The 22919-nt window shown below is 50.1% G+C and overlaps 10 protein-coding genes across 10 annotated transcripts; 4 read left to right on the forward strand and 6 right to left on the reverse strand.

Moving 5' to 3' along the window:
- ASPBRDRAFT_588561 (uncharacterized protein) lies at positions 1–440 on the forward strand. The gene has a single exon (XM_067627968.1). The coding sequence runs from the start codon at positions 136–138 to the stop codon at positions 376–378; it is 243 nt and encodes an 80-aa protein (XP_067479368.1). The 5' UTR covers positions 1–135; the 3' UTR covers positions 379–440.
- A 2740-nt stretch (positions 441–3180) lies between these two features.
- ASPBRDRAFT_196236 (putative GPI anchored protein) lies at positions 3181–3905 on the reverse strand (the record flags this gene model as incomplete). Its single annotated transcript, XM_067620969.1, has 2 exons — positions 3181–3488; positions 3602–3905. 2 exons carry the CDS (start codon positions 3903–3905, stop codon positions 3181–3183), a joined length of 612 nt encoding a protein of 203 aa, XP_067479369.1.
- Positions 3906–5253: 1348 nt separating this feature from the next.
- ASPBRDRAFT_125221 (putative aldo-keto reductase (AKR)) lies at positions 5254–6285 on the forward strand (the record flags this gene model as incomplete). The annotated part of the gene is made up of 2 exons (XM_067617769.1): positions 5254–5520; positions 5602–6285. 2 exons carry the CDS (start codon positions 5254–5256, stop codon positions 6283–6285), a joined length of 951 nt encoding a protein of 316 aa, XP_067479370.1.
- Positions 6286–7534: 1249 nt separating this feature from the next.
- ASPBRDRAFT_55351 (uncharacterized protein) lies at positions 7535–9974 on the forward strand (the record flags this gene model as incomplete). Its single annotated transcript, XM_067627376.1, has 2 exons — positions 7535–7995; positions 8048–9974. 2 exons carry the CDS (start codon positions 7535–7537, stop codon positions 9972–9974), a joined length of 2388 nt encoding a protein of 795 aa, XP_067479371.1.
- A 624-nt stretch (positions 9975–10598) lies between these two features.
- Positions 10599–12711, reverse strand: cwc27 (putative peptidyl-prolyl cis-trans isomerase). The gene has a single exon (XM_067625011.1). The coding sequence runs from the start codon at positions 12484–12486 to the stop codon at positions 10738–10740; it is 1749 nt and encodes a 582-aa protein (XP_067479372.1). The 5' UTR covers positions 12487–12711; the 3' UTR covers positions 10599–10737.
- Positions 12712–12905: 194 nt separating this feature from the next.
- On the reverse strand, positions 12906–14064 carry ASPBRDRAFT_30468 (DUF3431 domain-containing protein; the record flags this gene model as incomplete). Its single annotated transcript, XM_067622786.1, has 3 exons — positions 12906–12951; positions 13007–13609; positions 13670–14064. 3 exons carry the CDS (start codon positions 14062–14064, stop codon positions 12906–12908), a joined length of 1044 nt encoding a protein of 347 aa, XP_067479373.1.
- Positions 14065–14726: 662 nt separating this feature from the next.
- On the reverse strand, positions 14727–16160 carry ASPBRDRAFT_55354 (uncharacterized protein; the record flags this gene model as incomplete). The annotated part of the gene is made up of 1 exon (XM_067627377.1): positions 14727–16160. One exon carries the CDS (start codon positions 16158–16160, stop codon positions 14727–14729), a length of 1434 nt encoding a protein of 477 aa, XP_067479374.1.
- A 1758-nt stretch (positions 16161–17918) lies between these two features.
- Positions 17919–19332, forward strand: ASPBRDRAFT_124778 (aldo/keto reductase; the record flags this gene model as incomplete). The annotated part of the gene is made up of 8 exons (XM_067617729.1): positions 17919–17987; positions 18045–18191; positions 18258–18362; positions 18415–18611; positions 18672–18756; positions 18814–18869; positions 18936–19081; positions 19157–19332. The coding sequence occupies 8 exons, from the start codon at positions 17919–17921 to the stop codon at positions 19330–19332; spliced, it is 981 nt and encodes a 326-aa protein (XP_067479375.1).
- On the reverse strand, positions 19264–20850 carry ASPBRDRAFT_207387 (NAD(P)-dependent alcohol dehydrogenase). Its single transcript, XM_067621797.1, has 3 exons — positions 20567–20850; positions 19970–20502; positions 19264–19886 (listed from the first exon to the last, which is right to left on the reverse strand). Exons 1-3 carry the CDS (start codon positions 20832–20834, stop codon positions 19611–19613), a joined length of 1077 nt encoding a protein of 358 aa, XP_067479376.1. The 5' UTR covers positions 20835–20850; the 3' UTR covers positions 19264–19610.
- A 710-nt stretch (positions 20851–21560) lies between these two features.
- ASPBRDRAFT_55357 (tyrosine-protein phosphatase) lies at positions 21561–22325 on the reverse strand (the record flags this gene model as incomplete). Its single annotated transcript, XM_067627378.1, has 1 exon — positions 21561–22325. One exon carries the CDS (start codon positions 22323–22325, stop codon positions 21561–21563), a length of 765 nt encoding a protein of 254 aa, XP_067479377.1.
- Between the last annotated feature and the right edge of the window lie 594 nt (positions 22326–22919).

Here is a 22919-nt window from a genome sequence, read left to right on the forward strand (position 1 = left end):
AACAACACTAAAAATCTCAAATCTCATGCAAGGGTTCAACACCTCCGAATTATCAGAGTTTCCCTTCCGTTCCCCCCTGCACTGCCCGAGGTTCCTAACCAGTGTTCGTTCGGGGTTGTGTTGCAGATTCTTTGCATGTTGCAGGGAACTAAATGGAAAATTAGACTAACTAATAAAGCAGTGGATTGGTGGATTGTTGAAATTCCTCTTCAAATTGAATTTCTCTTCGCATTTATTCGATGGAATTGTTATTGCGGTTTGGAAAACATAATGGCCAACCAACCAGTTTTTGATTTTTTTTGGGGATTGAATGGGATGATGGAATGTTTAGTAGTCATGTTAATGCTTCGCTTACATAGGTATTATTCACCTAATTGATTTAACTCAATTTTTGGGTTTTGGTGTTCAGATGTTAGTACATGTACTCGAGAGACAGGAGGAATGGATGGGAATTGTATGGCTGAGTATTGCTGCAGGTGAGTGGGTATAAGTAAGTAGTATTCGTGGCATTTATCTCCAGGAGAAGTAATCCTTACCGGTTGGCGGTGCAGTGCGGGTGTTTGTGTGGGCTTTAGGCGGAACGGACTACTTTGGGGGCAGTGTATATGTGGCTGTGCTGTGTGGCTTGTATATACTACTGCGGACGGAGATTAGGTGGCTTTTTGGCATGTGGTGTGGCTGGCATGCTTCCCTGCCTGCTTGACAATCGGAGATGCCGATTATCTGGTGAAATGAGAAGGTGGTGGTGGGCTTATCTGTGCTTAGATCGGAACGTGTCTTCGATAAGAATATATACTTAATAGATTGCTTTGATTTAAAGCAAGGAGATAGGCATGAGGTCTTGTTGCACGTTCAGTTTGGATGGTGATGGCTAGCATGACAGGTTCTTCAGGCGCTGTAGTACTATGTGTCAATGGTGATGCTACTAGTGGGTATAACTTAAGAGACATATATAAGTTGTTATACTTTATGAATTCAGTGGTTATCTGTACTCCTCTATATCAATTGCTCGCTGTGCTTCTGTCTTTTCTTGAACGCAGGATGGCGTTAGACTCGACGACACCGTGGAGTTAGCCATAATGACCTGCTCTGCTCTGGGGTAATGAGCTTTAAGGAGCTCTGGTACTGGGTCTCTTCCATTTTGTGCATAACAGTATACTGTTAGGGAATAGCATTGTCGCTATTGTGCCAGCTGGCCGTAGCGACATTGAGCGGTCGATTAACCAAGCGGTGACCGTACTGAGTGTTGATCTGGCTATCACCAAAATATTACCAATACCGCTTGTTCTGATTGAGATACCTAATGCTTATCTTAGAAGTGTATACTAGTCAAGAATAGATTTACTACTGGGAACTTGTTCATATTTGAATGATGTGTTTTCTACAACACCCATGAAGTATCAATATATAAACTATCGTTTAGTATTTTTTGGCCTTTACCCACAATCATTCCTTATATTTCTGCTCTACAGAAAAAATATCCAGCCACGCGATCAACTCTCCTGTTGTACCGCTTCGGTGTTCTCAAAATAAATCACTGAATCTAGGATCACCTTTGGCATACGTCCAAACTCTGTTTATGCAGTATAACTCGACCGATTGAGCGATAAAGGTACCTACCGTACACTCTCTTTATGACATGGGCTAGTGCAAAGGCACCTGCTTCCGGGATATGACAACTGTACCTGTATCCGGAGTGTTGCTGGCCAATGGGCAGAGCTTGTTATGACCAGTAGCAGACGATAAGGTTTGAAGGAACTGTGCAATCGCACTATTCTTCTCTTTATTTAACTACTACTATAGATTTAGAAGTAATGTTACCGGCTATAGTATCCATTGTTGGGGATTATGGGCCAGTATTCATTTTCACTATCTTTGTCGCTGCTATATTGACTGCCACAAGGTGATGCAAATAGGAGCTAAAAGCGCACAAGTGACTTTTGACTTTTTCGTTGTCCTCCCTGCGTCTACCTAGTTGGGCGTGGACTATCTCAACTGTGCAGGAATAGCTGTCTGGCTATTTGCGCCCTGATGAGATCGAGAGACATTCGTTTAGGCGAGATGCGCTTGAAGGCATCGATCCTCTTCTCGAAAGATACTCTACATCTATTGTTGTATGCTGAGTAATTCTGAAGACTGCCAAATTTCGAATGAATTACCTATTGGTGGAGGCAATAACGGACAGCGTTCATATATATAGTATCAAGAGGTTAGTCGGCACGTCCCAAATCCAATCCCAGAACTCTGGCACCATACCACAATTGTGGAACGAATTAATCACGCAGTCGTTGTGGATTCAATCTTTTATTGGCAAACAATCTCTGAATCTCGGGGGTTCCTATCGAGAAACCCCTTCCAAAGCTGGCACAATTGCTGACACGGAGATGAGTATCTCCATTACTGATTGATTGGGCTCGCAGTCATCAACAGGCGCGCCACCACAGACGATATTCCCTCTATATTCTGGGCTTGGATTAGCGATCAATCATTGTCTATTGTTGCTCGTTATTTTCATCGGCACAAGACTGCTATAGTGGAGTTGTGTGGAATAGCAAAGTCTGATGTTTTCGAATGATCGCTGAGTATGAGGAAATCTTTATTCTTATGGTAGATGAGTCCCGGCTATCTCCCTGACTGCTGGATAAAGCAAAGGAATAGTCAGCAGCATTTGTGCTCAAATAATGAGAATTCTATGTGTTATCTGGCTTGGAATTGATATGTCTAATCATTTGAGCAACTACTAATTTTGTGTCTTGATGGAGTGTATCTTGCTTTCAATGGTTCTTCCTACACATATCATTATATGTAGCACTCAGGCATATATATAGGACTTTAGGAATTGCAACAACCTTGATAGTAGAAATCTTACTAGCATCTCCGGAATAGCGACATTGTAGACAACCATCTTCCTCATACACACCACAAAGCCCATGCAAAGACGTAATAACATCAAAGCATGTATTCCATCTGTAATGAACGTCCCAGACCTAACCTTCCGCATATCATACCTCACTAAATCCGTCATCCCAAGCTATTACAGACTTCAACCCCCAATCCAATATGATAAAACTCAGGTGTCCCCAAACCAACCATCACCTCATTTCATCAATATATAAACCCATAACTCATGATCATACCCATGACATCCAATCACCTCCCCAAATATCAAGCCCCCCACATTCAAACAACACCCAAGTACCCCATCCCCATAACCAACATCACCGCCACCGACGAAAGCCCCGGAACGCTCACCCCAACCGCGGCATTAACATCCCCAGTAGCAGCGGCAGTAGCAGCGGCGGCAGCAGCAGAACCACCAGTTGAAGACACAGAACTCGAACCAGAACCAGTACCACTAGCCCCAGCACCCGGAGCAGTGGCAGTAGCTGTAGCACTAGTGCTATTAGCAGACTGAAGGGCCGAAGTAGCGGCCGCTGCGTTCCAGCTTGTGGTGGATAGCGAGCAGGAGGTCAGGATGTCGTATGCGTCTGTTATAATTAGTTAGTTAGCATTATTCCTTTCTCTTTCCCTTTCCTTTCTTTTCCTGTCTCGATATTGCATAGAAGGTAGGAAGGAAGGTAGGAAGGAGGAAGGAGCTCACCGTTATCATGCGCATCATGGTCATCGTCGTGGTCATGCTCACGGCGATAATCGGCAATGCAGGCCTCGCACAATGGTAGAAGTGTAGGTGCTTCGGTCCAGTTACAGATGCAGTTGAGCTCGGCGCGGTCACTGTCGTCGTACCGGTGGTCGCAGCCTTTGGTTTGACCGACGACGGGACCGCAGACGGACCAGCATCGGTTGGGGACGTCGTCGGAGTCGAGGTCGTTGTCGGCGCGGGTGAGAGGGGTGAAGAGGAGGGTGGTGGTGATAGTGAGGAGGGCTGGGATGAGGTGGTAGTGCATTTTGATTGCTTTGCTTTTGTTGCTGCTGTTGTTGGTGTTGATGTTGTTGGTGTAGTGCAGTGGTTGTGGTAGAGAGCGCTCAAAGAGAAGACTTTGGTATGCAGTATGTATTTGATTTGGCTTGTTTTTATGAATTGGAGCTGATGATGATAGATCGATATTGGACTGGGTATTGCTTCATATTTATACCTGGCTTTTCTGTATAATACTACCTACTTCATTGTTTCTATATTTGTTTTTTTTGTACTACTAGTCGGAGTAGGTGACATGCTGCTAGAAGAACAACCATATGCCAAGTGACAACTAACTCCTCAATGCAATATCGGACACCACTGTCCTCCATACATTCATGAGGTCTTCCCACTCCCAGCCTGCCTGTTTCGGCACGAGAGATAGGTAGATGTAAGGATCAGTAGCTCGCTTAACTGCAATCCGGGTCGTGCCAAGCTGCGGAAGGACCCTGATCATCTCTGATAACACCAATCTCGGAGATGAGAACGAAGTTGCCTGGAACTTAGTCTGGGGTTGGTATTGTGAATGGCTGTATAATTCTGATGGTGTCAGGGCACCGCCACGGTGGGGTAGCCCGATGTGCCGTTGCAGTTGGAGTCTCTGGAGTGGGTCGCGATAGTTCAATAGTAAGTAGCTTGTGGAGAGGGTTGATTGATCGGATTGTTTCCCGGGGCTATCTACATGAATGCTGTTGATGCAGTGCTGCTGGCATAGAGTCAAGAGGGTTTTACTGCAGTAAAGTATGGGATAAGGATATGATGTCATCGGTGAGACTGTCTTCGGGGCTCTTTTGGAACCATCAAGGAACTCAATCAGCGGGAGTTATCCATCAGCTGGCATCACACTGCATGGAAATTTGTCTCCAATGAAGCGGTCCAATGCTGGAGACTCAGAAACGTTCAGGTACAAGCTACTACTACTAACTCCACCCGGGTGAAGTTCTAGCATCGGATGGCTGCACTGCCTCCCCGCTATATTTAGTTCCTGCACAGTTTATTGAAACATCACACCTGCGCCTGCCACTTAAAGCTCGGATAATGATGCTGCCTGTGCCAATGTGAGGGACCGGAAAAAGCTGCTACCACTAGTTAACTATTTGCTGCAGGTCAACCGCTATCACACATCCACAGATACCAATTTTGCAGTCGACATCAACACATTGCCATGGACACTAGAGTTAGGTCATCATGAAGTCAGGTGCTCGCACCTTGGATGTCCCGATCGGAGTTAGCCGCTGCTTTCTTCCTGCATCCATTCATCCGTAGCCATCATAATAAGGCATCTCGGCTACAACCCTGCATCTCGTCTAGTGATTCATTGAACGATCGACTTCACCATGGCTCGCGCTGCAATGAGCAAACTCTCCTGGGAGAGTCATGTCCTCCGTCCCGTGCAAAACGCACCTCCCGCCATCATTCCGACCCTGATCTACGGTACCGCTTGGAAGAAAGACCAGACCGCCGATCTGGTACACCAGGCGCTCGGCGCTGGTTTCCGCGCCGTGGACACTGCTGCCCAACCCAAGCATTATCGCGAGGATTTGGTCGGGGAAGGCATACGCAGGGCCCTCCAGGATGGCTCTGTCCGCCGAGAAGATCTCCATGTAAGCGGTCAATCCACAGCAAACCCAAAATTAGAAACCCTCCATTGCATGTCGTGTCTGCCTGTTGCTAATTCATGTCAGGTCCAAACCAAATTCACGTCTGTCAATGGCCAGAGCCCGGACAATATGCCATATGACCCCAGGGACTCGGTGACTGATCAGGTCCATGCGTCTATCAAGTCGTCGTTGCATAATCTCCGGCCAGCGGGCACGGCAGATAGCGTGAATGATGCATACATTGACATGCTCATTCTGCACTCACCGCTACCGACGATGTCCCAGACGTTGGAGGCTTGGTCAGCAGTTGAGAGCTATGTTCCTCACCAGATCCGTAACCTGGGCATATCCAACACGTCCCTATCTATCTTGAAAGAGCTGTTTGCCCAAGCAAGAGTGAAGCCTGCTGTGGTTCAGAACCGATTCTATGCCGACACGGAATACGACGTTCCCTTGAGGGCCTTTTGCCGCGAGAACCAGATCATCTACCAGAGCTTCTGGACGCTATCGGCGAATCCTGAGTTGATTCGCTCGGATGCTGTTCAGCTGCTTGCCCACGAAGCAGATATCTCGCCAGCTGCAGCTCTTTACTGTCTTGTTCTAGGACTGGGACATACTACGGTGTTGGATGGTACAACGAAGCGCCATCATATGGAGGCGGACTTGGCTGCCCTGCAAAAGATTGAGCAGTTTACGGAGAACCAGCCAGACTTGTGGCAGAGGATACTGAAACGCTTCCGGCAGTTGACTGGTGATCAAAGGGAATAGTCTGATTCTGTTGAAATTCTGAGTGTCTGTTCCTCGTTCATCTTGTACACCTGTGCTTGGCTTCATCCAGCCCCTACGTGTTTGACTAGGAAAAATTTGAGGCGTCAGAAATCGATAGAAGCATCGTGAATCCTCTGGAAGGAAAACAGGCTTTGGATCAGACGTGTTGGAGAAATGGGCCAAGTCGAGGCCGCAAAGATTAGCGGGCGGTGATTGGACAATGGGGCGGTGGGGAGCTTTCCGTCCCAAAGGAAGCCAACCTCACTAGCAAGTACTTAGTAGAGGCCATCACAGTAGCGTGGTCAACCGCGATGGTTGCCGTTGACGATGGTTGTTGCCCGTAAGTGAGAGCGTGCCTTTGACGCCCAGGAATTCAAGTTGATTGAAGCCACCGGAAATTTGCGAATTGCAACTGAGACTCCCTCGTTCACGTGCCGAGCGCTGAGTCAGCCCATTGGCCAATCAGGACTCACCGCCGAGGCTTCAACTCATCACCGCCCGCCAAGCATCTCCAGTTCCCGAGTTTGCTGGCGGTGACCAGACGCCGTTGCCTGTTCGGAAGCCCCCCTCAGATTCAGCATCAACGCTTCATCCCGTCCCCGTCGCGCTCATTCTTCCTCATCTCCCCGTGGTGGAAGGCTTTGTCTCATTTGCGCGTTGTGCCTGCCTTTGTTGCGCCGGCTCGCTTGAATCTCTGAACCCACCTTCGGCCCCAGAGCCTTCCCGTGTTAAATAGGCTCTGGTGAATCTCCATCGCCAGCCTCGATTCGCTCAAGTCATTCGGATTCAGCGACTGCATTAAATACCCACGCATCTTTCCGAATCGATATAGAATTGCTGTGTTCGCAGATTGCCTGACGCCCGCCTTAGTTTCGATTCTTGCTACTACGTCTAGCGTCTGCGGCGGCGCCGTCGCGTCTCCGCCATTGCTACTTGCGCCTGCAGTCCCACGCTCTCCTCCGCTGCTGAGCGCTCTTCAACCTTTTCCAGTGACATCGCCCTGTACATCTCTGACAATTGCGACGTTGATGACAAGTTTCCCTCCTCCTTTTCCGATAGCCCGTGCCAACTAAGGCCTTCCGCTCACCCCGCCATTTACCCGACCGACTAAGTACTTCTCTCGTCTCTCGCCCAATCCCGGTTTTCCTTCTCTTCCTCCTAGCGGACGACGCTAGATCATCGTGTACGCGACTCTACTCGCCCATCAGAACGACTCTACTTCTTACCGACCGATAGTTTATCGCCTGTGATGAGTCCTCAAGGAATCACCCGCAAGAGACCTGCGCCTGGCACATCCCCGATCGTCCATCCTCAGCTGGGTCCACTATCCGGCTACCCTCAGAACCCCGGGAACCAACTCTCCAACGATCAGTTCTTGCAGTGGGGTCAGAGCTCCTCCAACGTGTCCAGCCCCTCCTTCCCTGATGCCAACCCCTACGGCGCCGCGGCCTACACGTCTAGCCCGGACGTGCCTGCGGCCACCGTAACTGCACCCGGGCAGCTGGCGCGTCGTCAGACCCCGACTCAACTGGTAAATCGCGGTCGAGGATATGAACAGACACCACCCTTCTCCGACCATAGTACCGGAACTGGAGAATCAGGGGGATGGGGGGAGAGCCTAGAGGACCTTTACAAGCGCGCGATGGTTGCGAAGAGGGAGGCGCAGGCCAAACGGAAGCAGATCCCTCCATTTGTACAGAAGCTAAGCAGGTAGGTCTACCCGTTGGCCGTGCAGCGATGAACGAATACTAACTATGTGTAGTTTCCTGGACGAGTCGAAGAACACTGAGCTTATTCGATGGTCTGATGATGGAAACTCCTTCATCGTCATGGACGAAGATGAGTTTGCGAAGACCCTCATTCCGGAGCTGTTCAAACACAACAACTACGCCTCTTTTGTTCGCCAACTGAACATGTACGGCTTTCACAAAAAGGTGGGGCTGTCGGACAACTCGATGCGTGCCAGCGAGCGGAAGAACAAGAGCCCGAGCGAATACGCCAACCCATACTTTAAGCGCGGCCACCCTGACCTGTTATGGTTGATCCAGAAGCCCAAGAACACGGCGGGGCAGGGTAGCAAGTCTGGGAAGGCAAATGTGCGTGTGAAGACCGAGGACGCGGAGGATCAGGACCACGACGACTATGGAGATGACGGTATGGGACCACGAGATGATCGTGCGCGTAATCGCCAATTATCTCTCATTACGAACAATGTCATGCCCAAAGATCAATTAGCAGGCGTGTATCGAGAGTTGCAAGCTATTCGGCAGCAACAGCAGATCATTTCCAACACCATCAGCAAGTTACGGCGCGAGCACGAGCAGCTGTACGCGCAGGCTGCCAACTTCCAGGAGCAGCACACGCGGCACGAGAACTCCATCAATGCTATCCTCACTTTCCTAGCGACTGTCTACAATCGCAGTCTGCAAGGGCAGGAAGGACCGCAGAATCTGGCGAACTCGTTCGCGGGAGCTATCTCTCAAGACCAAGGTAACGTTGTCGACATGGGGGACGATTATACGCTGAGCACCTTGGGTGCGTCCAATCTGAATAGCCCTGGTGGACAGCGCTCAATGAAGAAGCAACCGCTCTTGCTGAAAGCTCCTCCGGGGGCTGACCGGCCGAGCCGTGCAACGACATTGTCCCCTGCAGCCACCGCCTATGATCGCTCGCAATCGCGTGGTCATGGTCGGCAACCGAGTGCATCGCAGCCCGGCCATGTCGAGGAGGTGTTTGACACTAGCCCGCGGCCCAAGGAGGGAGCGGTACCGCCAAATCAACAGTATCCACAACGGGACATTATGTCTGTAATCCAGAACTCCAATGCACGTAACGGCATGCCAACGACGTTCGCCGATTTCCCCAATGTGCTGTCATCGCTGGAGACATCCGGAGGAAACTCGCCGCTGACCCCCAATCAGCGTGCAGATATGCTCCGTCTGATGGCCAACGAGAGCAATTCCAGCGGCACCAGCCCTCCGGTGTCCCAGAACAACGCGCTGATCACACCGACGCCACCACCGATGCCACACAACTACTCGGGGCGGCTGGCCAATACCCGCGCGGAGATCGATAATCTGGTGAAAATGCAAGCGGAGCAAGACCGTTCCGTGCAGAACCTGACCAACCTGCTTCAACCGTTGAGCCCTACTGGCACCATCCCTGGCATTGGCACTGACGGCAGCGTCCCCCCTCCCCCCTTAAATCTTGATGAGATCTTCACCAACGATTACTTCACGGACATTGGAGACCTCGAACATAATAAAGGTAGCTTAGATTTCGGCGACGCGTCCCACTCGGTGCCGGTCACCACTTCAGCCGATCATACGGCGACGACCGGTGCCGAGGACGGCGTGATCAAGGATGCCAGCGAGCTGTTTGATTTCGACCAAATCCCAGCAGAGGGTGATATCTTCAGCGGCGCCCACCCGCAGCAGTCGACGGCCGGGTACTACAACGGTTTTGACGGCAGCGGTTACGGAACCAACGCAATCGGCTCGGGAGTCGGCGCGGATACGCAACTGCCCATGACGCACGAGTCCAATCGCATCGAGGCACTTCCAGACAGCGAGAGCACCAGCCCGGCCAACACGGTGGATGAGAGCTTGCAGTATGGCGGGTCTGAAACTAACGATTCTCAGGGAGGTAAGGGCAATGGTGGCGGCGCGAAGCGGCGCAAGAAGGCTTGATCTTTTTTTTAAATCTGCTTGATGACATTACTAACGGGGCTGTGTGTACGCGGAAGGCAATATCAAGAGCCAAGCTTGGAATTACGAATACGAATAAAAGCATAAACTTATTGTCTCCTACCTTTTTTAATGAGGTATAACCTGCATATAATACTACCCTACCCCTATCCATACCCTGTCCCTATCCTCTTACCCTTCCCCTGTGAACTCGTTAGTTCATATCTATCCCCGTCTCTTTCTCCCGCCTGATCTTCACCAATAGATGAAGACATTGACCGTTCGGTTAGCTGGTTGACTGACTGACTGATTGATTGACTTGCACGCTTTCTCTCTATTGACTGACTGCCTCAGGAAAGGAAGAAAAAAAGCAATCACATCACGCCCTCCCCTTTACATCTCCCCTTCCCACTTTCACCCTAGTTGTTTCCTCTCCCCCATTCATGAAAGAATGCTTCTAATGACAGCGACGCACGTTTGTTCATAATAATGGAATAAAATGAAATTTAGTCCCTCTTCTCTGCTTCTTCTCTTTTGCTTCAATATTAGAATTGTGTTCTGCTTCTGACGATCTGCTACCTCGTACTGCACTTGTTGCCTGCTGTTGGAGTATTGTTAATTAGTTTCCATTGATGCTCTATGATCCTGTTGCCATATACCAACCATATGGAAGTAGTATAGTATAGTATAGTATGATATGATATAGTAAGTATGCTACACATCACCAACTAATAAATAAATAAATCAATAGAAGAAGTATATCTATCTACTTCCTCCACTCCAAATCCCCTACCTTTCCCCTCTTCCTATCCCTTTCACGATCCCGTTCCATCATCCCCCTCTTCTTCCTCCCCGACCCTGACCCAGACGCAACAATATCCTTCTCCTTCTCTCTCGGATCAATCACCATCAAACTATCCACATCGTCCGGATGTTCCTTTTTCCATTTCAGATCCTTGCCGAGCGTATCTTTCCCGAAGCGGAGCTGGTGCGTTAACCATCCTTGGTCTGTGTCGTCGTTGTCGTCGTCTAATTGTGTAGCTTCGCCGCCGCCGGCAGCATCGGTGTTGGCTGCGTTATTGTTGTCGGACCAGGATTTGCATGATTGGCAGTTTACGATGAAGTGGAGGTCGCAGAGTTGGGATTCTTCGTCTTCTTCTTCTTCCTCTGCTGCTGCTGCTGCTTGCTTTTCTTTCTTCTGGGGTTTGGGGTGGGGTTTGCTGCTAGTGATGGTGGAGTCGGCGTTTTCGAGCTTCGCTTTAAACGCGTTGAACATCTTCAGTGCGGCGTTGTCGCTGGTACTGGAGAATCCGGTGATGCCGTTGCTGGCGCTGGTACTTGCTGAGGATCCCGGTGGAGGGCGTTTGCGGCCGCGGATAGCTGTTTGAGGGATCATGGCTTCGAGGGCGGATTTCTTGCGTCCGTTGTCTGACTCGGTGGTTACGGTGCGGCGCATGGAGGCTTTCAGAGATTCAATCTCCGCGTTTGTGCGCTCCAGTTTGGACTTTTGCTGTGCTGGTTGTTCCGGGCTGGGAGAGCGCTCGGGCGACTCTGGATCGCGCAGAGGGAGCTGCGTCGCTGGGTCGGGAGTCTTGGGTCGGTCGATGGGTGGGGGCGTTGGTGATGCGCGTTTGCGCTGTGGTGGTGGTGAGGGCGATGCCTTCCTGGGTTTGGGCATCTTCTTCTTCTCTGCTGGCGCGACATCTCCATTCCCAGTTGTAGTAGTAGTATCCGTCACCAGCGCAGCATTATACTTTGGCTTCGCCGGCCGAACAGGCATTTCCTCACCCTCTTCACCCTCGTCATCACCAAAGCTCAAAAGCGTCTTTCCTCCCTTCGCCTTACCCTTCTTCTTCGTCTGCGCTGCCTTCTTCCCCCCCTTGGCTTCACCAGCAGTAGTAGCAGAAACTCTGGCCGTCAAATCCCTCTTCACAATCTTCCCCTCCAACGGCCCCAACTCACCCACCTCACACCCCGTCACTCTAACGGGATAAACCGGCCTCTCCGTCCCCTCCACGACCTCCCCCTCTGCAATCTTCAACACATTATAAATACTATCTCCCTCAATCCTCCCAAACATCGTACACTGCCCATTCAGCTCCCGACTCGCATCCCCCAACGTAATGAAAAATTGACTCCCATAGCTCCCATCCTCCGCTTTCGCCATCCCCACGAGCCCGCGCCGATTGAACCGTAACCGACTGTGCAGTTCATCGCGCAGAACGACCTTCTCGTTCGGATCGCGCGCTGTCGCGTCGTATTCAAATTCGGGTTCCTCGTAGATGGATGTGCCTCCTGAGCCGGTGCCTGTGGGGTCGCCGCCTTGCAGGATGAAGTTGGGGATGATTCGGTGGAAGATTGTGCCCGTGTAGTAGTTGTCTTGGATGTGTTGGAGGAAGTTGCGGCATGTTAGCGGCGTTTGGGAGGCGAAGAGCGCGATGTGTAAGGGGCCGAGGGTTGTGTGGAGGGTTGCGGAGGCGGTTGCGGTCGGTTCGGTGTTGTAGTGTGTGGACATTTTGAATGCTGTTATGCAGGGTGTTGTGGTGGTGGTGGTGGGAGGTGGCAGCTGGAGCTGCGCGGTGTAGAGGGAGTGCGCGTGTAGGTAGGAGTGAGGTTGCAGTTGAATTAATAAGGGTCAATTCAATCCTTGGATCTTGAATAAGAGGTGATGAACCGGTTTAGGGTCCGGTGTGCGTGGAGGAGCGCGCGTGCGGAGGTTGAGGTCGGAGTTGAAGTTGAAGCAGTTGGAAATTTGCGTGGGTCACCACGTCATGTCGCGCCGGCGCGGCGGTAGTATCAGCGTAGCCTCCGCTTGATCTACCTACTCCGTTCTCTACAACATACCATAGTGCTACTGCTTCAATCTGAGCAGACTAATTATATTCATCTAGTGCCACTACGTCATTATCGCGCTACATATTTGAACTAGTGGAATCACAACCCATAAACATCCTCAAAACACTTGGCCGTCTCAGGACAACTAACACCCAATTAGCATCACACCCAACCTCCAACGGATTAGAGAAATGACTTACTATACAGCCTCCTTCCCAAAAATAACATGCCACAACGACCCCATCACCTGCTCGATCTCCTCATCCTTCAACTTCGTCTCCATCACCCACTGCTGATACCTCATATATTCCTCCCTCGGCCGCTTGCGCACCTGCTCCCTCGACACCGCAAACTGCCCACAATACTGCGTCGCAATCATCTCCGGGACATCAGTGCTATTGAAGAACGTCTTCCAAATAGTCGGATACTCCTGTTCAATCGATGTGACTTGCGCATCACTCTCATTGTCATTGAAAACCGGACGAATCACGTTCCCGCACTCCGTACCTGAACTGGAACTGGAACTGGAACTGGAGCTACTAGTAGTAGTACAGCGGAGATTAGCGAATCCATTCTTCTGGACAAACTCCCGCCGGAGTAAAGTAATGGCAGCCACGTTCCCATAGTCGCGGAACTCTGTGTGACCGGGTTTCCGGTGGTTGTGCAGGAACACGATCGTTGCGGGCAGGTGGTGGTAGTGGTCGATGATGTATTGGAGGTAGACGGTGCTGGCTTTGCCTTTGTTCTTGGGGATGCTGAGGGGGTGGCGGCGGTCATCGCGCGTGTAGATTGCGTGGCGCCAGCTGGAATATCGTCAGTGTTAAGTAGTAGACTCGAATGAGGTGTTAACAGGAAGGGCTCACTCGGGCAATTCATTGATGAGCCAGTCGGGTCTCTCGAACTTGAGTCTCCCGACGACAATGACGCCGTCGATGGGTGTCTGCGTCGTGTCGAGCATGTTGTCGACGGCCCATTGAGGGGATGCAGTGTCCTTTTGGTAGGAAGGGAGGAGATCCGTTATCGATGGACGTTTCTTCCTACCAGCTGAGGGGGAGGGCGTGGCTGAAGGAGTGTGCGAGATGCCTGTAATATCCACCTGTATAGACTCTGTCGGTTTGTCTGCTCGGTATTCATCCTCCACCGGATTCGTCGCGGAGATTATCTCCTGCTGTGTCTGGACGGTGCTCACTTGCGATCCGACCCAGAGCACAGTGAGGACCAGCAGAGCGGCCATAGTTAGGCGGATAAGGACCTGCATGGTTGAGTAGATGCTGGGACTCCAGGGCTGGCTGCGAGTGTCGCGTTCGCGGATTGGAGAGCGCACCGGAGTCCTTCATGGAGAACAACTGTAGATATCTGGAGTCGTAGTCGCAAGAAGGAGATGAGTGCCTCGTCATAAAATAACTTTGCGATTGTATCCAGGACAGCCGAGGTCATGATGTAACGGCTTAGGTGTTGCGATGGCGGGCCTCTCCGTGGTGGAACCAAAGGTGCATCTATCCATGGTTCAGTGGTGTTCGTCGCATCCAGGCCTCACCCAACATTTCGATGTACAGTGGACCCCTCTCTGATATCTGAATTCGTCCGCTTTGAAGAGGAATTGACGGATACTGAACCCGCGTTAACTCATTATCGAGGAGTCGTCTGAAAGAAAGACGAAACTAGCTACGGGGCCCTTCGTGCAGTGGGATAGTGGGAAAAAGGACAACGTCAACGTACAATATCATAACGACTGTAGTACTAATGTAGGCTCATTGCGACTCGGATCGGACCCAACATGAAGCCAGCTAATGGTAGAAAAGTAGCATAAGACTGGAAATCACAATGCTCCAGTCATCATATCATCGGTCATCCAAACTCATCAACATTACATTGCTCACTGCTTTTTCTCTCACTCATTGTCCACTGCTTTGGTCTCACTCAATATGTTTTGTCCTCCTCGTCGGCAGCCGCATTCTGTGCAACTCCGCGTTTCTTGGTGATGCGGAATCCTCCTACAAGAAGGAGGAGAGCCTCTGCACCCAGGATGACCGCCAAAGTTACCATTGCACCGATAACACCCGCTACCGGACGGGAGATACCACTGCTGGACTTTTCCTGGGTCGGCGAAGTAGTGCTCGAGTTGGAGCTGGTCGTGTAAGATGAACATTGGCCGTCAGTGTTGCCGCATGCCTGGCACCACTGCGACTGCGATGTGACGGCAATCTTGGTGCTCAGAGTCACAAAGTCGGACCAGGGGATGGTGGTGGTTGACCGGCCGTAGAGTGGGTACTCCGTAGGGCTATCATTCCTCGACTCGTTCAGGGTACCGTTATGGAAGACGAATCGCACGCTGATGTCGGAAGTGTCAGGGAATTCACTTGAGCTTGAGTTGGTCACCAGTTCCCAAGCCATCGATGAAGCATAGTCGGGAATTCCAGTGAAGTTGACATCCGCAGCGGGGAGTTGTGCCAGACCAAAGTATGAGAGGAACGTCCCGTAGGAACCGAACTGAAAGTTGAGCTTGGTTTTACCCTTGGATGTAATCGTCTTATTCAAGCCCTGAAGCACATCACCCGCCAGCATGGCACCTGCTACAGCACGGATGGGCTCAGACGAGTTGTAAGCCAGGTTGTATTGCTCAATATTAGCCAACAGGAAGGACTGGTGGAGCTGTTCTGCTGTGGGGACATTGGTAGTATTGTGAATGGACCCGACGTTGAGGTAGTCAAAAATGGTGTAGGCATTCTTGAAGCTCATCGCAGAGTCGGAGAAGGTACTATTCAATAGCGATGAGAGCGATTGATAGAAATCCGTGGTGGAATTAAGAAGCGAGTTATACAAGGACGAGCTATAGTAGTTGTTGCTGCTGACTTCGGCATTCTGGCACTTGGTCGCACTCTGCAGCCAGGTGGAATCCTCACTGTTGGACCCCGAGTCGGTCATGGCCAAGGGGATCAACTGGTAGCCATCCAAGGGAGAGTCGACGACGGTTCCATCAGCCAAGGTCTCGTTGGCTGACGAGCCGACAGGCGGATAGACTCCCTGCAAGAAGCCTGTGGCAGAGTTTTGCAGCACATCATCCGACGGGGTGGAGGCACTGATCTGGCTCAGCTTGACAATGTCTTCACTGATATTCTGGATTTGCAGGGAAGAGCCCGATTCAATATAGCGGCTCCGCCAGTAGCTACCAGTGGTATAGACCTCACGGTAGCCAAGATCGGTCAGTTCCGTGTTCTTTAGCACCTTTGCAGTCCGGTCTCCATGGCGAGCAAAGATGTAGGCGCCTAGCACCTTCTCAGCCGACGCTGGAAGGGCCAGAGACATGGCCATCACGGCCAGACAAAGACGAGCAGGCTGCAGGGAAGTGTGCATGATGGGCCAAGCGTGGTGTCACTACACTGGGAGGAGAAGTGAGGGGAAGCAGCGGGCTTAATATACAGGGCGTAACGAGATGCATGCATGGGGGGATCCAGAAGAACCCCCGCGGAAAAGGTTCTTATCATGATGACTCGCTCCAGGCGGGGTTCGCCAGAGTATTCTCCGGGAAGGAAGCATTGCATTGGAGAGGGAAAGAAGGACCGACAGGGTCGAGCCAGTCTAGCCCCGGATGCAGTTGGAGGGAAGCTTTGGGCGAATCGTTGGGCTGGTCGGCATGGATAGCCCGCCTTGGCTGTCGCCGGTCTCTTGGCTATCAAAATCAGCTAACAGCAGAGTCTTCAAGGAGTAATTAACTTTGATAAGGGAAATGAAACCGACTCTAGATAAAACGATGAATAATAGGTGGAAAGTCAATGGGTGTTTGCGGTGTGTTGTTGATGAATTCTTCTTCCCCAACTCTGAACTGCTGTCAAATGCCGAGGAGAAGTAAAATACTCCATCCTCCCCGACTTGTCCAGTCCCTGCAGCGAAATGCGGAGATCTTGACCAATGATATCACATTCAGAATTGCAGGCATTGTATATGGCATCACATGACTGCAGCTGTATGATCTTTGCTGGAAACCATTTCCCCATCTTCGTCAACTTAGTTATTATGTGCCAACATTGACAACAAACCTGTTTTATTTTCTCAGCCTTTCTCAGGCCTAGCCCGTCAAATGAGGTTGACCACGAGAGCGTAAGTCTCGTCTATCCTGTGTGAGAAGGGTCAATATTCTTAGTGAACTTGCTTGGACCTATCTGAAAATAATTATTATTATCGGCTTTATTCCTAGCCTCACAAATGCTTATATCTTGTTATGACATTGGAGACAAATGCAGCCCTGGTATTCGGCCTTGAAACCAAGGAAAGTGCCATTTGATCGGTCATTGTGCAACTTACGAACAGTTTTTTATGCATCGAGACAACATCAGGCACTCAAGACATATGATGTGTGAAATATTCTATCCTGTGCTCAATATCCTTTCTATTCCTCATGATTGCACCTAGACAAGGATTAACCATAGGATGCAAAAAGGTGGGAAGACAACTGTTATAGTGGGATTTCGGATGAAACTATGTTTTGGTGTACAAGTACTGCTTTCAGGTGCAAGCCGCGGAGCAGGTCTGTTCGAAGATCATGCTGCCTCGTTACCATCACCATGCGGCACCTGAGCCACTCCTATTTACTTCTGTCCTGATCTGAAACAATCGGAAGGCACAGATTTCGTCACGACCGTCAGTCTTAGTAGCGACTGTGGCGTCGCTGGGTTCGGGATTTATATGATTCAGCCTATATATAGGCTTGCTCTAACGTTCCTGGACACCCCGCTAAGCCTTACCCTTTAGCTTGCTTTGCATGGTTTCCGTATATAATCACCATTGAAAAATCACTTCTGAGAAAATCACACTGGAAATTGGTAATCTATTTCTAGTTCCACGGCGTTGTAGTATCCTATAGGAACCTCGGAAAATATCCCGGAAAAGCATCCGGATCCGCGACCACTTTTCCGAGAAGAGCATTATTTATACTCAATCTATATTCCCAGTAGAATGGAAGTTCCAAGGATAATTACTATCAAGTGTCTCATCATAGACTCATCCAGACTATAACTACCGAGTTCCACATAATCATTTCTAAAGCACACCCTACCTGCGTGACACCCTTATTACTTCCAACACACCCTACCCTAATCTATATATCACCCAAACATGGCATTAAACCGCACCTTCAAGCTCAACACAGGCTACGACATGCCTGCCGTCGGCCTAGGAACATGGGTATGTCCAACTCCACCCCACAACTTTGCTCCTTCAAACACTAACACAAATTCACAGCAATCAAAGAAAGACGAAGTCCGCGACGCAGTCATCGCAGCTCTGAAATGCGGCTACCGGCACATTGACGCGGCAGCAGTATACGGCAACGAACGGGAAGTGGGAGATGGAATGAGACTATCTGGGGTACCGAGGGAGGATATTTTCGTGAGTGTGCCTCTAGCTCAGCTAAGATGCTTGACGGGGGCTAATATACAACGATGTTATCGGTAGCTTACAAGCAAGCTGTGGAATACTCACCACCATCCCGAGCATGTCGAAGAAGCAGTGGATAAATCACTTGCTGATTTGCAGACTGATTATCTGGATCTGTATCTTGTCAGTTAACAGAATAAAGAAAATGTTTCTGCCAATGCTAATAAAAGTATAGATCCACTGGCCCGTCGCATTCAGCTACTCAACAACCACCATCCAACCAGTCAATGAGAAAACAGGCCTGATTGACGTCGTGGACGTGCCAATCAAAGATACGTGGGCTGCGATGGAGAAACTCGTAGAGAAGGGGAAAGTCCGCTCTATTGGAGTGAGCAATTTTACTCGCGAGAAGATTGAGGAGTTGTTGAAGACGTGAGTATACTTCATACCACCTGTGCAAATATAACCTGACGGTATTCAATACTATTACAGAGCGAAGATCACTCCCGCAGTCAACCAGATCGAGGCTCACCCGTTCCTTCAGCAGAGGGATCTGCTGGAGTGGTCGACTCAGAAGGTAATATACCTCTGCACCTAGAGTTTATGGTCACTATCATACTGATAGAATCTATAGGGCATCGTAATAGCAGGCTACTCCCCCCTAGGCAACAACATCTACAACATCCCCCGGTATACTTACACATACCCCATACCTTCCCCCATTAACTTTATCCATCAAAACTAACAAATAATCAGCGCCGTCGACGACCAACTCGTCATCGAAACCGCCAAAACCCTAAACAAAACCCCCGCCCAAGTCCTCATCAGCTGGGCAGTGCAACGCGGAACTGTCGTGCTTCCTAAATCCGTCACTCCGGAGAGAATCGAGAGTAACTTTCAAGGTGAGTACTCATCTCTATACCTTCTTCCTATCCACGAATTAGTTTGAATTCATGCTGATAGACACCTGCGGGTAGATTTCATCCTCCCCGACGATGCCTTCTCCGCCATTCAGTCCCTGGAACGACACCAGCGGATGAATTTCCCGGCGAGAATTGGCGTGGATATTTTTGGGGAGAAGGGTGAGGAGAGCGTGAAGCGGAGTGCTCTGGCGTGGGCGGAGGAGCAGAAGCAGTTGAGGGCGAGGGTTTAGGTATATTGTGTATCATGTAGCATTCTGGGAGATTAGGAATGTAGATGGGTTTGTTGGCTACAGAGTGAGATACTATATGAATATACCGATAGAGAAATATAGCTGTAGATCTCAGCATTTTCTCATGATACGTACTCTATTCCGCGAAGAGTAATGACTCCCACCAAACCAGCTACCTCGAAAGGAGCAAAGAAATAAATTATGCACAACACTCCCCGGGCTAAATAAAATCAAACCAACTCTGCCAGAGTTCCCCAATTTCCATATACCATATCTATTTAATCATCCAAAATCTGCACCTTAATCGCCCCCGAACGAGGATTACTCGCCGTCTCAAACGCCTGCAACCCTTCCTCCAACTTATACCGATGCGACACCAACGGCTTGAGATCAATCATCCCCGCCGCGACCAGACTAATCGACTTGGGATAGATATCATGGTATCGGTACTGGAACTTGAGGTTGATTTCCTTCGCGGACATGTGCATGAATGGGATGTTCTGGAAGTCTTTGCCGACTCCGATTACGAATACGGTGCCTCCGAAGCGGGTTGCCTAGACCATGTTAGTCATTGACCATAATGGATGGGTGTTTTGCTTGATAGAGAAGGGGGAAAGCTGGGGGGGGGGGGGCGTACATAAATCCCAGCATGCACACTACTCTCCACACCCGTACACTCCATCACAAGCTTCGCTTCCTGTCCCAGCTCAGACACAATCCGCTGACCGAGCTCCGCTGAGCTCTCACCCCTCTCTACCTTGATAGGTCGCACGCGGGGAACCAGTTCTTTCGCCTTCGTGAGACGGTTCTCATCGAGGTCAGTGATAACGATGGGCTCCGCGCCAGCAGCGTTGGCGGCAAGTAAAGTAACCAGGCCGATGGGCCCAGCGCCGCAGATAACCAGTGGATCGGCGAGTCGTAATCCAGAGCGATCAATACCCGCTAGCGCGACGGTCAGTGGCTCGAGGAGGGAGCCCTCTTCGAAGGAAACGTGGTCGGGGATCTTGTGGAGCCAGGCCTCAGGATGGGCGTGGTATCTGCGTAGGGTACCGTGGTGTGGGGGTGTGGAGAAGAAGACCACGTCCGGACAGGCGTGGTAGAGGCCGGTTCGGCAGAAGTCGCAGGTGGGTTTGGAGCAGGGGACGCCGCATTCGAGGGCGACGCGGTCGCCTTGAGGTACATCGATTAGTGGGTGGTTATAAATAGGTAGGTAGGTATGTAGGAGAGGTATTACCGGGCTTGAAGCGTGTAACGGCCTCGCCAACTTGTAGTACCACGCCGGCACTCTCGTGTCCTAGCCCGTTGTCGCCCGTCACGATCATGGGCCCGATATGGCCGTGTTTCCAGAAGTGCACATCAGAGCCACAGATGCCGGTCGCCCGGACGTGTACTAGGCACTCGTTTGGTGCGATCTTGGGGATTTCGCATTCCACTAGCCGCAGGTCGTTGGCTGGGCTGGTGTGGATGGCATAGTTGGTGGGTTTCTGTTGGAGGATCTCCATTGTGTCAGAGGTGTGTAGGCTTTTAGGAAGAGGATCATACTCTGAAAGGTGCAGGGAGGTGCCATACTTATGTGAATCTCCTCTCCTTGGACATGCATTTTGGTCATACCTCAAGAATTGGACGGCGATAGCCCCGAGACGCGGGGGAAATGATGGACAACTGGACAAATGTGGGGATGTGGAGGCAATGATCTGGCAACCCTGATTCGTTCGGTGATAGTACCGGACCAATCGCTGTTGAAGTTTGTATACAATGTGAGGCGATGTTGATCTATAAAAGTTGACCGAACCATTGCTCGATTCTTGGGCTGGAAAGAACATCATCTAAGCATTATCAAGGATTTCAATATGCCGATATGGACCAAGTGATTATAAGTTGGCTGTTGGGCTGCTGAGTGCTGAGCGGGTTCGGGCTGATGCCTTGGTGAAACATGAATATGCCTTCAAGGCGGAAGAGGCACATAAAGATGTTGTGATACGAAATTGGATCAGAAGTGTTATATATATATCATCAGTTAATAGCGCTATGCGGACGGCACAATCTCTTATATAGCACCTTCGAAGGCTGCTGTCGTCATCTCAGACTTTCGATGCGCATCACAGCTTTATATGTTTTGCGTGGATTGTGAAGTTTAAGTGAAGAAAGAACATGGCAAGCAGAGGGTAGAAGTACAAAGTGTGTTATTTGTCTACTGAGTTTATTACCGCAGTATCACGATACAATGGTTAGAGCTCCTGCGTCAAATTATTATAAATAGTGTCATAGTCAACATCACTAAACCCAAGTGACGACAGACAGCCCCGACCATCCTGATAAGTCTCCCGCAAATAAGAAAGAAACAGCCTCATCGAGCCCGGAAGTGCCATAAAATGGTTGTCCAGAGCAATTGGTGAGACCGAGACACCGCTCATGAAAGAAGTTTGTAGAAGCTTCGCTCTTCTCTCGTGGATGATATCCTTGATCTCATCCTGCGATAATACGTAATCATAGATAATATCCGTGTCGCACACACCAAGGACAAACAGGAGCAAAGAGATGAAGACGCCTTTCCGGTCTTTTCCAAGTTCACAGTGGACTAGCACAGGCTGCGAAGGATTGTCTCTGATGTACTTGAGAATAGTTTGGAAGCATGCTACTGAGTTCTTGAGGATGTGAACGTAAAGATGCGCGACTGACTCGGCGGGGGATTCAGATATATTTCCAAAGTAGGCTTGAATGATGCGGTGATCCGGGTTCGCGACAGCTGGTAGAGGGACGACAGGTATTTTCAACAAAGTCTTTTTCTTTTCTTGCTCCACTCTGCTTCGGAGGTCGAATATCATTTTAATGCCCAGTGTTGTTTGCAGTAGATGAGCCCCCGGACTTCCGATTGAATCCAAGTTGGCGGAGCGGTATATCACGTCTTTCCGCATGTATCGGCTAGACGATACTCGATAACCTCCTACATTCCGTAGATTCCATAGCCCGAGGTCTTGATGTGTTTTTGGCATTTCTTTGCTGGTAAATGACATGTACCGGCTACTGGGTGGTTAGAAGAGAGACAAGAAAAGGCTAGAGAACTATTGCGATGAGACAGTTGGGGGTTGTCTGAGAGATTAATGCAGGTAGGGGATGGATTTATTAACAATTATATGGGCTGATTCATGTTAAGAGACGATGCCGGAATGGGAGCTTGCTCTTGCTGAGGTGAACTAGCCAACGTATAGGCACGTCATAAGTCCGATGTAAGCATACAGGACAGATCACTATTTCTAGGGACATCAGGATAAGGGGATCTTGCATGCACTATCCATTATAGTTTGAGCGAGCTACCCGTTACGTCAAGGCCCGCAGGAAGCTATGCAAGCCTGCTTTCAAGTAGATTACCTGTTGTGTCAAGGCACGCCGGAAGTTTAATCTATCGAAGGTTATGAGGGCCGTACGCGAGACACTGAAGAGTGCGGAAAGTTAGACTTCCCTTGCATTTCATGATCTGTAGGACACCTTATAAGCAGGAGGCTTGCACTAGCTGGACTGCTGAGTCTTTGTGTAGTGCTATTCAGGTGTACTATATACGGCTTGTTGTTAAATAATATTGCTGTACT

Source organism: Aspergillus brasiliensis, assembly GCF_001889945.1.
Source record: "Aspergillus brasiliensis CBS 101740 unplaced genomic scaffold ASPBRscaffold_6, whole genome shotgun sequence".
Classification (NCBI taxonomy): Eukaryota; Fungi; Ascomycota; class Eurotiomycetes; order Eurotiales; family Aspergillaceae; genus Aspergillus; species Aspergillus brasiliensis.